This window comes from Loxodonta africana, chromosome 6 (genome assembly GCF_030014295.1).
Source record: "Loxodonta africana isolate mLoxAfr1 chromosome 6, mLoxAfr1.hap2, whole genome shotgun sequence".
NCBI classification, from domain to species: domain Eukaryota; kingdom Metazoa; phylum Chordata; class Mammalia; order Proboscidea; family Elephantidae; genus Loxodonta; species Loxodonta africana.
The window spans coordinates 45,191,512-45,209,472 of record NC_087347.1 but is presented as its reverse complement, the minus strand read 5'-3'; the positions used below and the strand labels follow the sequence as shown (position 1 = coordinate 45,209,472).

The 17,961-nt window shown below is 35.4% G+C and overlaps 1 protein-coding gene across 4 annotated transcripts in view; it reads right to left on the bottom strand.

The window, feature by feature from the left end:
- ORC2 (origin recognition complex subunit 2) overlaps positions 1-17,961 on the bottom strand; it is a 46,855-nt gene that overhangs the window by 13,316 nt on the left and 15,578 nt on the right. For all 4 annotated transcript variants that reach the window (XM_010602524.3, XM_010602525.3, XM_023542489.2 and 1 more), the window contains 6 exons: positions 17,883-17,943; positions 15,834-16,027; positions 11,190-11,288; positions 8,227-8,336; positions 5,969-6,101; positions 1,517-1,613 (listed from right to left, as the gene is read on the bottom strand). In XM_010602524.3, coding sequence (XP_010600826.1) covers positions 1,517-1,613; positions 5,969-6,101; positions 8,227-8,336; positions 11,190-11,288; positions 15,834-16,027; positions 17,883-17,943 — 694 coding nt within the window. The remainder of the gene's footprint in view (positions 1-1,516; positions 1,614-5,968; positions 6,102-8,226; positions 8,337-11,189; positions 11,289-15,833; positions 16,028-17,882; positions 17,944-17,961) is intronic.

Sequence of the window (17,961 nt, the reverse complement as noted above, 5' to 3'; positions counted from 1 at the left end):
AAGAATATAGTAACAAAGATTCTGAGATGACACATTTTGCAAATGCAGGTTCCTTGAATTCTAGAAGATAAACCATAGTCAAAAGTATAAAAAAAAAAATGTATTTTCAATGACTTAGGCACCTACTTTAATGAGCATGTAAACAGTATAGAGCTGTACCACAAAGATCTGTGGTAAAGAGATACAAAGGATGCTTTTATTATTCTACATGTGGGAGAATATATTAACATTACATATTAAAATAGATGCTGAGAACTAAAGAGGGTCCAGAAAAATAACCCAAAATTATTCTAGGGGCAAAATACGGTAACAATTGACTTTTAATTAACTAATAAAGTTGGAAGAATTGAAAACAAACAGATTTGTTTACCTAATATATGTACTTTCTCCATAAGGCATATCACAGCCTTCTTGTGCTTAAGACCGCCAGCCAGCACTTCAGCACTATGCTTGGGGGTCATTTTCAACAGTGAAATCACCAACAAAAAGTGTGAAAGGCGAGGCGTTAAAAGATGGCAGAACGGACATTTGTTTACTGTATAACAGCAGAAACAAGAAGGCAGAACGTCACCTTGTTCCATCTCAGATGGGTACGTGTGGACCAGGTGACTCAAATTCTTGCCGCTCTGCGTACGTCTGCAAATGGCTGTAAAAGTGCCACGAGTGTTGGCTTTGGGGATACAAATTAATTTTAGCAAGTGGGCACATCCACAAATACTGAGCATCAACTGTGTCTGTTTTCAAATGTGTATCATTAGAATAAGAATGTATTTGTCCATGTCTGTAAAGTACTGTAGATAAAATGGGCATGAGAAGCCTAAAAGGACGAAATTTAGCACAGAAAAATTGTTCAGCTAGGAAGTGAGGGAAAGAGAAAACTTAAGAATGCACAGTATATTGATGAGATTAATAAAAGTGTTATAGAAATGGAGTTAGGACTAAACAAAATTATCTAAAAAATCAGCTAAGTATTATCAATTATTCCTTTTGATTCATAAACAATGACCAAATGAAAATTAACTGGTAGAAACTGAATAATTTTATTCCAATTTTCTGATTGCTACCATAACTAAAACATTCACACTAAAAGTGTAGCAAAGACATGTCTTTTTCCCATTCCACAGATTTTGAGTTTGTGACATCATCCCAATGTAGTTTCATTTACTCAGAATAGAGAAATAAGAATGTTTTATAAATAATTAAACAATATAAAAATACCAAAGATATACCAATTAATTGGAGATATGCCACACTGCCCAAAATCTTCAAATTATCCTGAAATAAGAGGCATTAGGCTATACAAACCTAAGGTTGAAGGAAAACTCTCTTCTTTTAGCTAAGTTCACAGAAACATTTCATAGAAAAAGACAAGACATTATTTTAGAGAAATCTAAATCAGTACTACACCAAGATAAGTGCAGTTATTAAAATAATCCTCATTTCTGTGTAGACAAATACAAGAATAAGTAGAAGTGTCTACTTCACCCTCAACTATTTAGCATCCACTTCATGTTACCTTCTTTAAATTTGTTTAGTATCCAGTCTAGCTGATCCAGTACACTGCGGAAAGTACCCACATGATCAAGGACCTCTTCTGTTATAGAATTCAGGACCTGTATTATAAAAGTACAAGAGGTACAATGTCAATTACAACTTTTTCTGTCATACAGGATAGATAACACATATAGCAAATCAATCCTTTTTTATAAATTACAAATGAATTTAAATTTCCTGTCCAAGTTTTAGAAGCCCTGGTGGTATAAGTAGTTAAGAGCTCAGCTGTTACCCAAAAGGTTGGCAATTTGAATCCACCAGCAGCTCCTTGGAAACCCCATGGGGGCAGCTCTAATCTGTCCTATGGGGTCACTATAAGCCGGTAATGGGTTTGGTTTTTTTGGTCCAAGTTTTAAAAAATTTTTAAAAATTTTACTGGAACTGAAATACATCTAAATTATTATTATTACTAATTATTTGTTGTTGAAAACATACACAGCAAAAAATATACCACTTCAGGTTTCTACATGTACATTTCAGTGACACTGATTACATTTTTGAGTTGTGCAACCATTCTCATCCTCCTTTTCTGAGTTGTTCCTCTCCCATTAAAGTATTCTCGCTTCTCCCTAAGGTTCCTATCTAATCTTTCGAAGTTGCTGTTGTCAGTCTGATACCATATGAAAACCCAGTGATCCCGTATAGACAGATCTTAAATGAGCATAATGCTCAAGGCAGACATCCTTTATTGATTAAGCTAAACTATTTGTCTTTAAAAAAACTTCAGGGGATATTTTTGCTTTAAAGTTTAAGGATTATCTTGTTGTTGTTAGGTGCCATAGAGTCAGCAACCTTATGTACAACAGAACAAAATATTGCCTGGTTCTGCTCCATTCTTAAAATTGTTGCTATGTTTGAGTCTATCATTGCAGCCACCGTGTTAATCCATCTCGTTGAGGGTCTTCCTCTCCTTCACCCTTGCTGACCCTCTACTTTACCAAGCATTATGTCCTTCTCCAGGGACTGCTCCCTCTTGATAACATGTCCAAAGCACCTTAGTCATCAAAGTGACATCTTTGCTTTGTAACACTTTAAAGAGGTCTTTTGCAGCAGATTTGCCCAATGCAATATGTTGTTTGAATTCTTGACTGCTGCTTCCATAGGCACTGACTGCGATCCAAGTGCAATGAAATCCGTGAAAACGTCAATATTTTCTCCACTTATCATGATGTTGCTTCTTGGCCCAGTTGTGAGGATTTTTGCTTTCTTTATGTTAAGGTGTAATCCATACTGAAGGCTGCAGTCTTTGATCTTCATCAATAAGTGCTTCAAGTCCTCTTTGACTGCAGTAAGCAAGGTTGTGTCATTTGTATATCGAAGGCTAATGCGTCTTCCTCCAATCCTGATGCTGCATTCTTCTTCATATAGTCCAGCAACTAGGATTACCTGCTCAGTATACAGACTAAGTATGGTGAAAGGATACAACCCTGATGCATGCCTTTCCTGATTTTAAACTACACAGCATCCCCTTCTTTTCGAACGATTGCTTCTTGGTCTATGCACTGCTTCCTCGTGGGCACAATTAAGTGGTCTGGCATTCCCATTCTTAGCAATGTTATCCAAATTTGTTATGAAACCACACAGTCGAATGCCTTTGCATAGTCAATAAAACACAGGTAAACATCCTTCTGGTATTTTCTGCTTTCAGCCAAGATCCATCTCACATCAGCAGTGATATTCCCTTGTTCTACATCATCTTGTGAATCCAGCTTAACTTCTGGCAGCTCCCTGTCAATGTAATGCTGTAGCCATTTTCAAACTGCCTTCAGCAAAATTTTACTTGCGTGATATTAATGATATGACTCAATAATTTCTGCATTCTGTTGGATCAGCTTTCTTTGGAATGGACACAAATATGGACTCTTTGGCCAGGTAGCTGTCTTTCAAACTTCTTTGCATAGACAAGTGAGCACCTTCAGTGTGACATCTATTTTTTGAAACATCTCAGTTGGTATTCTGCTGATTCCTGGAGATTTGTTTTTTGCCAGTGCCTTCAGTGCAGTTTAGGCTTCTTCCTTCAATACCATCGGTTCTTGATCACATGCTACCTCCTGAAATGGCTGAACATCAACCAATTCTTTTTGGTACAGTTACTCTGTATTCCTTCCACCTTCTTTAGATGCATCCTACATTGTTCAACATTTTACCTATAGAATCCTTCAATACTGGAACTTGAGGCTTGAATTCTTTCTTCAGTTCTCTCACCTTGAGAAATGGCAAGTGTGTTCTTTCTTTTTGGTTTTCTAACTCCAGGTCTAACTCTTTGTCTTCTTGTGCAACCCTTTGAAATCTTCTATTCAGCTCTTTTACCTCATCATTTCTGCCTTTCGCATTAGCTGCTCTACATTAAAGAGCAAGTTTCAGAGTCTCCTCTGGTCTTTTCTTTCTTTCCTGTCTTTTTAATGATCTTTTGCTTTCTTCATGTATAATACCCTAGATGTCATCCCACAACTCATTTGGGCTTCGGTCATTAGCATTCAATGAGTCAAATCTATTCTTGAAATGATCTCTAAATTCAAGTGGGATGTATTCAAGGTTGTATTTTGGCTCTTGTGGACTTGTTATTTTTTTCAGCTTCAACTTGAACTTGCATAGGAGCAAATGATGGTCTGTTTCACAGTCAGCCTACTGGCCTTGTTCTGACTGATGATATTGAGTTTCTTCATTGTCTCTTTGCACAGAAAGAGATTCCTGTTTCCACAGAGTTATCAAATTGATAACTGTTTATTCCGTCTGGTGAGGTCCAGGTATATAGTCATCATTTATATTGTTGAAAAAAGGTATTTGCAATGAATAAGCTGCTGATCTCCACAATTCTATCATGTGATCTCCAGTATCGTTTCTATCACAAGGACATATTTTCCAACTACCGATCCTTTGTTTCCAACTTTTGAATTCCAATCACCAATAATTATCAATGCATCTTGATTGCATGTTTGATCAATCTCAAACTGCAGAAGTTAATAAAAAAATCTTCAATTTCTTCATCTTTGGCCTTAGAGGTTGGTGCATAAATTTGAATAATAGTCGTATTAACTGGTCTTCCTTGTAGCCATATAGATATTATCCTATCACTGACAACACTGTACTTCAGGATAGATCTTAAAATGTTCTTTTTAACGACAAATGTGATGTCATTCCTCCTCAATTTGTCATTCCTGGTACAGTAGAAAACATGATGGTCCAACTGAAAATGGCCAATACCAGTCCATTTCAGCTCAATAATGGCTAGGATATTGATCTTTATGTGTTCCATTTCACTTTGGAAGACTTCCAATTTTCCTAGTTTCATACTTCGTACATTCCACGTTCTGATTACTAACGGATAGTTGCCGGTGTTTCTTCTCATTTTGAGTTGTGCCACATCAGCAAATGAAGTTCCCAAAAGCTTTACTCCATCTACAGCATTAAGGTCAACTCCACTTTGAGGAGGCAGCTCTTCCCCAGTTGTATTTTCAGTGCCTTCTAACCTGAGGGGCTCATGTTCTGGCACTATATCAGACAATGTTCCGCTGCTTTTCATAAGGTTTTCACTGGCCATTTTTTTCAGAAGTAGACCGCCAGGTCCTTCTTCCTAGTCTGTCTTAGTCTGGAAGCTCTTCTGAAACCTGTCCACTATGGGTGACCCTGCTATTTGAAATATCTATGGTATAACTTCCAGCATCACAGCAACACGCAAGCCTCCCAAGTATAACAACCCGACAGATGAGTAAAGATTATCTTAGGGCAATAGTTTCAGAGTTGTTAAATTATTTTTCCATAAATTACAGCTAAGAAGAAAAAAAAGAAAGAATAGCAAAGACGTAAAGAACATAAGAGGGCACAAAAACAAAACCCAGCAGTATAAGAAACATTAGAAAACTATAGATCTTTCAAAGCAAACAGTACAAAAACACCAAGGACACTTTTAAAAAGGAATACTATATTAGTTAATATCCAGCACTCAAAAGCTGTAAATTAATTTTCAAATGATTAAAAGACATGAGCTTTTGGAGTAAAAATGATCTATGATAAATATAAAACTATAAACTATTACTTAAATTTTTATCATGTTAGATTACCAAAATGACATAGAAGTATAACAGAGTTGAAGCCCTCCATAATTTTATTTTTCAGAGAAGAACCATTGATCTTTGGCATAGTTAACAAAGCTAACACTTCCCTGAAGTGTAATACGTATAGTAACAAAATAGGAAAGGTAAAGATGGGGATTTGAAGCTAGAACTCTCTGAGTCTAACCACATGATCTTAAGCACTATGCAATGCTATTAGTAAGAAGGCTAAAAACAAAAGTCCTCTAAAGTGCATGTTCCAGAATGATAAGTAGCATCCTTATTAATTGGGGCTGAGGGGGAGAGGTATGGATTGGCATGGGATATAATTTTATTCCTTTTAACATTTTGGCAACACTTACTGATTTCACACTGATTCCAGGAAAAAAGCCATTGATGACAACATGAACAGAATCTTGCAGCATGGTGGTTCGAAACCTTTCTAGTAAATCTCTCTTAGATCCCAAACCATAAAGCACAATGTTGAATCCCAGGCTGTCAGGAAAGAGACCATTCATGAAATTAAAGTTCAGTATCTCCTTTACCATTTTTATAATCAATCAGTTTCCTTAATTTAAGCTTACAAAGAATAGGAAGAATTGGGGTAGATAAATAACTATATTGATTCCAAACTTATACATGGTAAAGGCACAATTTTATTATCTGTACACCAAGCTTATCATTCCAACTCCTTCAATAGCTTTCTCTTTAGCTCCCATTATTTTTCAAGTGACAGATGCCTGAAGGCAAGGGGGAACATGGCCAGTGCAAGGAAGTGAAAAGTTTTACAGGCTGAAGCAGAGTTTAAATTGATGGTGTAAAATGAAAAGGTAAAGGGGGGCCAGATCACAAAGGTCTTATTAAATCACACTAAGATGTTAATTAGACTTTACTCTAAAGACAGTGAACATTTAAAAATAACTAAGGCATTAACTGGAAGGTTTAAGTAGAAAAATAACGTGATCATTTTAGAAAGATCGCACTGGGTATGTATGGGGAACAGATAGGATGGAGGAGCAAAACTAGAGACAATCAGGAAGTTATTTCAGTAATCCAGGCAAAAGATGATGATGACTTGAGTTAGGTGTCATGGAGAAAAATGTAAGGTATCAAAAGCTTTTTAGGAGGTCAAATCAATAGGATATAGACACTGATTAGATGCAGATGTTGAGAGAAAAGAAATTTTTAAGAAAAACTTTGCTTTTTGGCATAGGCAACTATGTAAATTGGATGGTATTCACTGTGGTGGGTAGCAGGGTTAGGTGGGAATAATGGGTTTAGGGTAAGTTATATTTTATGTACGTTGAATTATTTATAGGGTATCTAAGTGGAAACCTCCAATATATATTCAGAAATCCATGTCTGCTTCTGAGGAGTGAGGTCTGGGTTGGAGATACAGTTAGGGGAGTCATTCAGCATACAAAAAGCAGTGGAGGCCAAGACAGTCAATGAGACCACCCAGAACACCAAGCACTAGGGGTCAGTCTAAAGTGCAACTTCATGATTGTCATGGAAGTCAATCAGCAAACAGCATTTATGTGACGCTCTCTAGTAATGCAGGACAGCCTAGAAATAGAAGAACAGAAAAGAGATAACCCTTAAAAGCAGGCAACTAGTAAGGCAAAAGTAGCAGAAAGAAAGAAGGAAGGGAATTCAAGAGGTTAGGAATTCTACTAGGTAGCTGGCTATGAGATCTAGGCTGGATAGCAAAGCAAATCAAGTTATCTCAGAATTGACATCTAGGAGAAAGGATAAGATTAGAGTGAAGAGCTGCTTTATAAATTTATAATGTATAAAATCATAAACAGTTATTGAGAGAAGCTGAGATGCCTGCAGGGAAGGTAGCCATTCCCTTCCCAGAACAACTCTTGGACCTATTATTGGCAAAAGAAAACCAGGATAGACTGTGGGCAATTCTTGCAATTTCTGCATTTTTATTGTTTGGTGGACCGGCCTTTTTATTCGCCCCAGTGACACTGTAATTGAGTATGTGTGTGTATTCATATTGGTGTACATCTTAAGCACTTTGTTTTTTTTATATTAATAAAACTGCTACGTTTTGATTTTAATCACTCTAACAGAAATTTAAAATCTAACCTGAGGCATTTGAAAACTGGTAAAATTGGAAAAAAAACGGTCTAGGAAATAATTTCAAAAATGGTAAAATAATGTTTATAGAACAGAACTCAAAATTGTGAAGGTCTTTGGTATATGTATACAGAATATATACATCTACTAAAAGATATATATATTCTTTCATTTCAGAAACTCGTGGAAAACCGACTAAAATTTAATTGATATATTTATTAATCTTGACATATTAGAGTTTAAATATTTTTATGAGTAATAACTTATAAAAAGGTTATTTATTTTACCACTGGGCTACCAAGTCTGATACACTTAGAAAGCACAAATTTCTTAGAATTGTAGAATTCTGAGAAGAGTCATACAATTATGTGAAATTTCTACTTGACTCATAAAATTAGAAAAATAGCTATTTTTAATATATATCATTTATTGTAAAAAGAAAAATATTACATTGTTTTCCTCTTAACATTAAGATTTATATAAATATATCGCCCTTTGTTTTACAAGGGTTTGCAATGACTGTAATACTTACTGTAACTGCAACATCCACTTATGAAATAACTGCTCATGTTGCTGATTTAGTTGTCTAAGTTCAGCAGAAAAGGAAGGAGAAACTTTGCTCAGTAAGTTACGCAAAGTTTGCTTAAAAAGAAAGGAAAGAGGGGAAAAAATCACTCTCAAAACAAATACATCAAGTCAATCCAAATGGAAAATCTCTCCCTAGAGGCAGAAGTTAGAAGTCATTAGTAGAAACATGCTTTGATCTGGGTGGTGACGTGTGCAGGACATTAACTGAATACACACACCACTTCACATATGATTTACCTATTTGTTTTCCTAAGTTTTTCTTTAAACATTCTTTTTGTCATCTTGTTAATAGTATAAATATGTAGTAACAATGAAGAATTTGCTATGCTTTGTCTAGAACTATTTACATGATTATAAATTCCAAATATAAGGCTTTAATTGCTAAAAAGATCATTACCATAGGAAATGATTAACCCTGCCTCCCAGCTTTGACCACAAATCCAGATAGACTTTAAAAAACCTATGGATTTGAAAAACTGTAAAAGCATAGAGTAACAGTACAATATTAATTCTTGAGAAAACATTAAAGTTTCTTTATAATTTACCGTTATCGCTAGTAAAATAAACATACCACTGATTCTCTTCCAAAAGCTATTTTGACAATTTTTTTTTATCTTTTGTAAGTACGGCAAAGTTTTTACCCTGCAATTACCAAGATTCTACCTTTAAAGTAACATAGTCTTTTAATTCTGAAAGCTAGGCTTGCAATCAACATTCTAGGCTTTCTGACCTGTATAGTTTTCACTTATCCACATGCTTAAAGAAAATAGGACTAGCTCTCAGTAAAACTTCTAAATAGGTAGTTTTAAAAATCTTTGTCATTCCTTTCGGAATTTATTATGTTGTTGTGTGCTGCTGAGTCGATTCCAACTCATAGCGACGACCCTCTAGGACAGACTAGAACTGATCCATAGGGTTTCCTAGGCTGTAGTCTTTATGGTAGTAGATTCCCAGGTCTTTTCTTTCCAGAAGCTGCTGGGTAGGTTTGAATGGCTGACCTCTCAGTTAGCAGCCAAGAGCTTAACCACTGTACTACCAGGGCTCCTTTGCCCTAAAAGGGTAGAAAAAGCTCTAATATCCCTTCCAGTACAGGCAGTCCCCAGGTTATGAACGTCCAACTTACAGACAACTAGTACTTAAGAACAGACTGCCATAAAGCTTGTTATATATAAAACTTAAGCCAAATTCATACAATGGTTCGTAATAACGAATGCATGCACTACCTTGTGACGCTCATGAAAACACTGCAGCTTGGAAGTGTTTATATGTTTTATATGCACAGAAAAGTAAAATATATACTATGTACTAAGATAAACATTTGACTGACACCAAATAAGAACCGTATGTACCTGTTCTGACTTACCTACAAATTCAACTTAAAGTCAGACTTGGGAACAGATCTCGTTTGTAACCCAGGGACTGCCTGTAGTCATTTACACAGGATTATCCAGAATACTCAAAGTGTGAATGCTGGAACGTTTTATTATCTAAAAAAATCTATGCACTCTCAATTCAAACTTAGCGTCTGTGAAGAATTGCACTACTGGCTCTAATTCTTCCCCCTTCCCTGTAATCATACCCTTTGCCACATGACTTTGCAGTCCCTCCCACTAAAGGGGTGGAGTATAGTTTCACGCCTCTTGACTTTGTTTTCAGCCACATGATTCACTGTGGCTACTAGAATGAAGGTGGTAGTGATAATGTGCCAGTTCTGAGGCTGGGCTTTAAGAGGCCTTGTGTTTTTCCACTTGCTCTCTTGACTCTGCCATTGCCATGAGAACATGCCTTGGCTAGTCCACTGATGAAAGCAAACATGACAAATAAATGCTTATTGCCACACGTCAATGAGATTGTATTTGTTAACTATTTCCACAATCACTGGAAGGCCTTCACCTCTCTCATTGTCATGAAGTGTTTCTTTCATCCTCCTGGAGGTCTTTTTGCCTCCAGGTCCCTGAACTCCTACTTTGACCCTACATTCATTTATCCTTTTCCCATTTTACTTCTACAAAAATATATGCACTAAGCAGATGTTAGCATCATCTCTTCCTTGGAATAAGCTGGCTTCTTGACTTGCATTTTCAGCTAGCTAGTCTCTGATCTGAGTCTTAATACCTATGAACCAGGTAACAAAAAACACAGTACCATGTTATCAGGTCATAAAGACTTACCTATAGCCTCCTCTCTCTTTTCTATAGCTAGTCCCAAACTAAAATTCCTATCTCAAAAGTCTTGGGCACCTTAGAAAATAACACAAGTTCTGAGTAAAAAAATCTTGGTACTCTCTGAGCTAATAATAATCTCTTCTTTACTCAGATTATCAACTCCACCTCCTATAGAAAGATTTCCTCTCTTAGGGAGGTATCAGTCAAAATCCCAACTAGTACAATTGTGGGGTATTTTTAGTAAAATGAGCACATGGAACCACAGTATATAGTAACCTCATTGTCTTACCATAATGGGCAGGTTTCCCATAACATCATTTAGCAGAATACTCTCTGCTGTTTTGTAAAGTTTTTTTTTTTTTTTTTGTAATTCAGAGGATATCAGGCCACAGTCTTTATGACCAGTGTGAGAATTAATGAATAAATGAGTTAAATGAATAACTGAGATTAACAGTAGATAGATATCAATGAAACTATGGCCCTTATTATAGACCTTGGAGAAATGATAAAATAAGAGAAAAAAATATAGTTTTCTATGCCAAAGAGAACTCTAGTCCAGTGAATTATCTACCACTTATACAACAAAATAAATGTGCAATAATTTTTTCACATTAATTGGTATTCACTTGATCAGTACAAGAATTCTGCTTGTGTAGCCTTACTCTTCAAATCCGTTGCTCATGTAGTGTATTTTTCAGCTTGCAATAAGAAAGGTTTACAAGTTACACTCCTTGCAACATACCTGATCCAGTTTTGCTCTCTTTAGTTTCTGGAGTGTTCTATCAGAGGTTAAAACTTTTGAACTGCTATGAGCTTCAAAATACTCTTCTACTAAGTCATTCTGAAAGTGGAGAGAGCAAAGTCAGTTCTTAGTAGTTTTAGACACCTGTTTTATACCAAAACTAGACAGTAAAAACAGTGTAAAATAGAACATATGAAATTCTTTGATAGATGGTATTTTCTTTTTAACGTTAAGGACCAAGCATATTTAATTCCAATAATAGAACTGAGTAACTCTTAGGTTCATAAAGGTTAAAGAAATGACTAAATTGAAGTAATCTGCTCCTAAAAATGATTCCTAAGTGCCAATTTATAATCTCCACTTGAGTTAAAAAAAAAAAAAAAGATTTTTATGTATCAGGACTCATGTTTGCTTCTCAAACAGTCCTAGCAAATTGTTTACTATTAGTACAGTTAAAGAACTGTGAAAAATGGGGAAGAAATCAACAGCAAGGTAAAAAAAAGACCTGCCTACTATTCCAGTAAAATGGCCCACTACTTGTTCTACTTTCTATCTCTGGACAGAACTAATCTCCAGGGTGGGAGGGAAGGGACAGGAAGATACTCAAGAAGTAGGCTTCCTACATCTGCTCTGAACCTTTACACAGAGTACTAGGATAAAAAGCCTTTTCTCAGTGTTCTTCCAAACAAGTCAACATGGGTCTATGGCCACATCATTTATTACATACACCGACTTAAACATATCCCCAATGTTATAAAACCAAAACTATATAAAAAGATATAACTGAGACGTTCTGCCTCCAATTGTCTAATCAAAAGTCTACTTTTATACAACTGAATTGAGATGCCACTTTTAGCATAAACTAAATTCCTCAATATATCTGTGTCTATTTTTGGACATTCTATTCTGGTCTGTCTGTATAGTCATGTATCAATACCATACTTTTTAATCATTGGTGCCTTGTCTCTAAATTTAAACTTTCATTTGATTAACTAGAGGCTCAAGGAAAATTCTCTTGTATTCATTCTAGATTTTCAAGTGCAAAGTGCGAACCAGGTTACATAGAAAGGGTTTGTACTACAGGTAGGAATAGAAAAATTTACATGCAACCTGAACATGTTCAGTTTCATTAGCTGCCCTAGTTATAATATTACAAATCCCTGGGTGGTGCAAACAGTTAATGTGCTCAGCTGCTAACCGAAAGGTTGGAGTTTTGAGTCCACCCAGAAGCACCTAAGAAGAAAGGTCTGGTAGATCTACTTCTGAAAAACCATCCATTGATAACCCTACAGAGTGTAGTTCTAGTGTGACAAACATGGGGTCATCATGAGTTGGAGTTGACTTGACAAGTTTTTATTCTTGCTACAGGATCCAGCATTCTATATAGTTTTCTAGATAGACATGTCTGATGTCCCTTGCATTAGGGGCTGCTCCAACTTTACTTTCAAGGGGGAGCTCAGATGTGGAAAAGAGGAGCTTGCTCTATACAGACCAAGGGGCTTTCATGGTGCATTCGTATATATGTTCATTGTGTCCCTTAGAGTAGCCCCAAATCTGTTGCTCTGCATCATTTCTCCAACACAGAAATATAAGTCAGAGCTTTCCCTCCCTATAAGAGGACTATAACACACTATGTATCCCTGATAATTACACTCAGACCTGATTTGTATGTTCCCTTACTATAAATCCAAGACAATCCAGCACGTGACCCATGTGATATCCCATAGCACTGTCAAACTCTGTCCCAGAGAGGTGTACTACAGTTTCTGTAATAGCCTATAAACCAAAAGCAATTTGGGCCATCATAGTTTAGCAATCAAAAACATTACAAAGACCAAATACACTACCCAAATTCCTAAGTTTTACAAGTCTTCCTAAATTTTTATCTTCCTAATGTAACTGGTTTCTATCAATTAAATAAAAAAGTATTTCTGTATAGGTATTGTAACAAATTACAATGAAAACAAAAGAAAAAAATTTATTCATGATTACTGTCTTGCTCTAGTCCTTTTATTTAAGTGACTTTTGGTTATAATGGCATACATAATTTTGTATCAATTTTTTCACTTGGCAATTCATGAATTTTTCATGCCACTGTATAATTATCACTTTTAATGTTTATATACCAGTCTACTGAGTATATATGCTATAACTTACTTAACCATTTCCCTATGGATGGACAATTAAGTTGTTTTCAATTTTGTATTATGCATAATGTTGCTATGAACATCTTTGTGCACATCTCTCTGTTGTCTACAGTGTTGAACATTTTCCTATGTTAGTTTATTAACTGAATTTTTTCTTATGTGAAATACCTTACATTTTCCTTGGGGGAAAAAAGGAAGGCAGAAGTTGCTATAAAAGCTTATCTTGGTAATATATAAAGAACTCCTACAAACTGATTAGGAAAAGACCAACAACCTAACAGAAAAATGGACAAAGCATGTGAATAAGCAGTTCACAGAAAAGGAAATACAAACGGCTCTTCAACATATAAACAGATGCTCAGTTTTACTCAACTAAGCAAAGTGCAAATTATAACAATACTGGGATAAGTTTGGTAACACATTTACTTGGCAAGGCAGCAAGTAAACAAGTATTTTCATACAGTATAAATTAAAACAATAACTATGGAGGATAATTTAGTAATATTTATCAAAATTACTAAGGTATTTATTCTCTGACCAAGCAACTTATCCTGCAGATAAATAAAACACATGTAAGAAATGACTATGTACAAGGGTTATTAACTGCAGTACTGCACAGTGTATAACAGCAAGACTAGCTACGACACACTGATGTCCATCCATCCATATCAAACCCATTGCCGTGGAGTTGATTCTGACTCACAGAGACCCTACAGGACAGAGGAGAACTGCTAGAAACAGTAGAAACCCGTAGGGTTTCCAAGGCTATAATCTTTATGAAAGCAGATTGCCACATCTTTCTCCCACAGAGCAGCTGGTGGGTTCAAACCATCAACCTTTGGTTAGCAGCTGAGTACTTAACTACTGTGCCACCAGGGCTCCTTCTGTCCATCCATAAGGACTGGTTAAATAAATTATGGTATATCCATATGTATATAGACACTACGCAGGGATTTAAATTAAAAAAAAAAAAAAAAAGGCTAATACAGAAAGATCTTCAAAATGTACTGTTAGATCGAAAAGCAAAATGCAGAACTGTGTGTATAGTACATCATCTTTTGTATAAAAGGGAGATTAAGTAAGAATATATATACTTGTTTATATATGCAAAAAAAACCTTTAAAAGGATACATTATAAAACAACAGTGTTCACGTACTGTGGGAGGTGGGGGCAGTGGGCACAGGTGAGGGAGGGAGAGTTTTCAGTGTGTAGCTTTTAACTTTTTGAAGCAGTTTAACTGTATGAATAGAACTATTGGAAAAAGTAAAACTTTAAGTTACTAGGCTCCTAAGCAAATCAATCACTTTGGTCTTTTTTTTTTTTTTTTAGCTTTACAAACAAATGTATTACCACTGAGGAGGGGAAGACATACTCAATTGACAAAGTAAGATATAGAAGAGGCTATAAGTAGAATACTCACTTAAAACATGAAATACCTTACATTTTCCTTGGGGAGAAAAAAAGGCAAAAGTGGCTACAGAAAGCTAATCTTGGTAATATATTAAGAGGCCTAAGGAGCTCCTAAATAGGAGCTAAAGTTAAAAAAAAATAACGATGCTAACCCTAGTAAGTTTATATTAAAAATGATACACTCATGCTGTTGATGTCACTGTGAACTGGTACAACTCAAAGCAGCAGCAAACTAGGAAACACATGCCATGCACTTTTCTACCCTCATCTCAGTCCTGGGCTTTATTCTATGAAAATAAGTCAAGAGAGGGGAAGAATAATAACAACATAGGTATTGATTCATTACCTACAGCAGTGAAAATAAAAAACAACATAAATATTTCAAAATAGAAACTTGATTAATGATATTTTGGTATTAAAACGAAGGTTATGTAAAAACATGGAAAATTTTTAAGTACAAAAAGAACATAAAACTTTTTTCACTAAGATTTCTATTCTAAAGTATAAATATATGCACTTATTTGAAGACTGGGAGAAAACATTATAAATGAAAATGAGATATTTAGAAAGACTGGATTATAAATGACTTCTGTTTTTGACTCACAGCGACTCATAGCAACCCTATAGGACAGAGGAGACCTGCCCCATAGAGTTTCCAAGGAGCGCCTGGTGGATTTGAACTGCCAACCTTTTGGTTAGCACCCATAGCACTTAACCACTACACCACCAGGGTTTCCAATTGCTATGAGTCGGAATCAACTCGACGGCACTGGGTTTGGGTTTTTTTTTTGGTCTGTTTTTGAAATTCCTGTATTGAACTGTTAATTTGTATAGTAAATTGAAAATGTAAGAAAAAAGATACAGTTCCTATTCTTGAGGAGATTCTATATTATAGGCTTATATGATAGAGATTCATTGCAATATTTAAGAAAATGTACAGGGCTACGAAAATAGAGGAAAGTGAAGAAGGCGGGGGGGAAATAATACTGGACTTCCCCACATTTGGCTCTCTTATCTCAGAGTATCCTATCTTTGAAGTATTACACTATTTTTTATTTAAGGTTAAAAGTCTCCGTCCTGACTTACTGTTTTATTTCTCTTCATCTTCTTAGAAGGTGTTACTTTGCAAACAGGAGCTGAAACTACTCTGTTCTGGGCTTGGATCTTTTGGCTCAATACGACTTCATTACTGTCCTCTTCATATTCCTGTGCAACTCTTTCATCATCCTCTGAGTTGGAAGCAGAATACTCACTTTCACTGTCAGAATGAGAACTTGGAACTGTAGAGGAGAAAAAAACACTTGGGAATATTTGACAAGAGAAAGATAGTGGAGTAATGTGGGCTTTGACCTAACAGAGTTTGAATTCTGGTTTTGTCATTATTTGCTCATGATTTCACTAGAGCTAGTTACAAAAAATCTGAGGATCAATTCCTCATTTGTCAAATATGGCTAATAGTGCCTAACTTAATAAACCATGTGAACATTACACTGAAATGTTTGTAAAACACCTGACAATGCCTGACACACAATAGAAATTGTGGCAGAAACTGTCAGCTGATACCTAATTCCATTGTCCTTCCCTCTTCCCTGTTAAAAGAACTCCAATTCTATAAAATGTGGCAATGTGTCCCACCTCAGGGGATGAATCATGGCAATTGTCTTTTCCTTTTGCCAGATATTTGCTCTCCCAGCCTCTCTTATAACTAAGACTGCTATATATAACCCTTTGGTTGACCCATGAGAATTGAGGGGAATTCTGCTTCCAGATATAAACGGTATAATTTTTAAATAACCACAACCACCTCCACCACCACCCAGAAATAATAAAGCTAGTTTTACACTAATCAAAATAAGTATAACTAAGACAAAGTATAAAACTATTTTTAAAAGTTAACTTGGAAAATATGAGTGAAATAACTTTCACCAAATCAGTGTATTTATTTTGAATAACAGATATATTTCAGGAGTTACCTAGAATCAGTATATAACAAGTATAGATACTAACTAAAAAAACTTTTCTTTTTAAAAGCCTTGATTTTATAGGCATAAATAGCTCAGCAGATTCAGATCTGCACTGGCTGCTGTCCATGGAAGTGGCAGGAGGCACCAGGAAATGTTTCCCTCTTATTTACATATATATCCTGCATATACATACATATGCTTGGTGATGATTAGGAAGAGAAAGGAAATTCTCCTTGTCTCAAAAAGGGTTTTTACATTCTTATCAGATGTAAAATAATAATAGACATTGCAAATATTATCTTTTATGGTTTCAGATATCTAATAATTTAGGATTACCATCTTTACGCTGATTAAAAATGCAAGATTAACAGCTCTATAAAACCCATGCCTTGAAAGGCAAGGGCTAAACATGATGCCCTGGAGTTTGACTGGATTTCACAATGTTAGCTGATATTATTGCCAGGGGCCAAAACCCCAAGAAAGCGGTTGATATTCAGAAACATAAAGGTCAATTATTTATTTCCTCCAAAGCTAAATATTTACAAATCTCAAACCATTTTAATTACCCTGAAAGCAGAACCTGTGTGTGTTTACTTGGTTTTGTACAGCATTCAGTACAAATATGAATATTTAATATTATTTTATTATAAAATTTCTAAATAAATCAAAAGAACTGCCTCCAAACTGTCTCAAAACAAACCAAAAGGAGAGATGTTTTAACAGACTTCAATACCCATTGACTATAATGTGAAAGACAAAGTGCTGAGTGTTAAGTTAAAAAGATACAGTCACTACCCTTAAGGAATCTAGTTTAATTGATGAAATCAGTGTATCCTTTGTCTCATGAAAAGAAATAGCAGTAAGTAGCCATAATAATAATTACAATAATAAAAAATAATGATAGCTAACACAGCTAACGCTTGTTAAGCACATATCAAGGTCCACTACAATAAGCATTCTGACATTCTTTAATTCTCATAACAACTGTGAAGCTAGTACCATTATCGCCACCTCACAAATAATAAAATTGAGGCATAGAGAGCCCCTAGTAAGGGGTAGGAAAAAAAATAAAACTAAACACCCTAACTCTAGAAGCTGAACACTTAAACACTATTGCCCCTTATTTAGATGTTACCTTTTATAAAAACTTAGTGTAAAAAGAAATACATACCTATTAATCTTTTCCTTAGACCACTAGATTTTGTTGACAGAAATTCACTTTTGTCACTGTTCTGTTTAAAAAAAAAAAA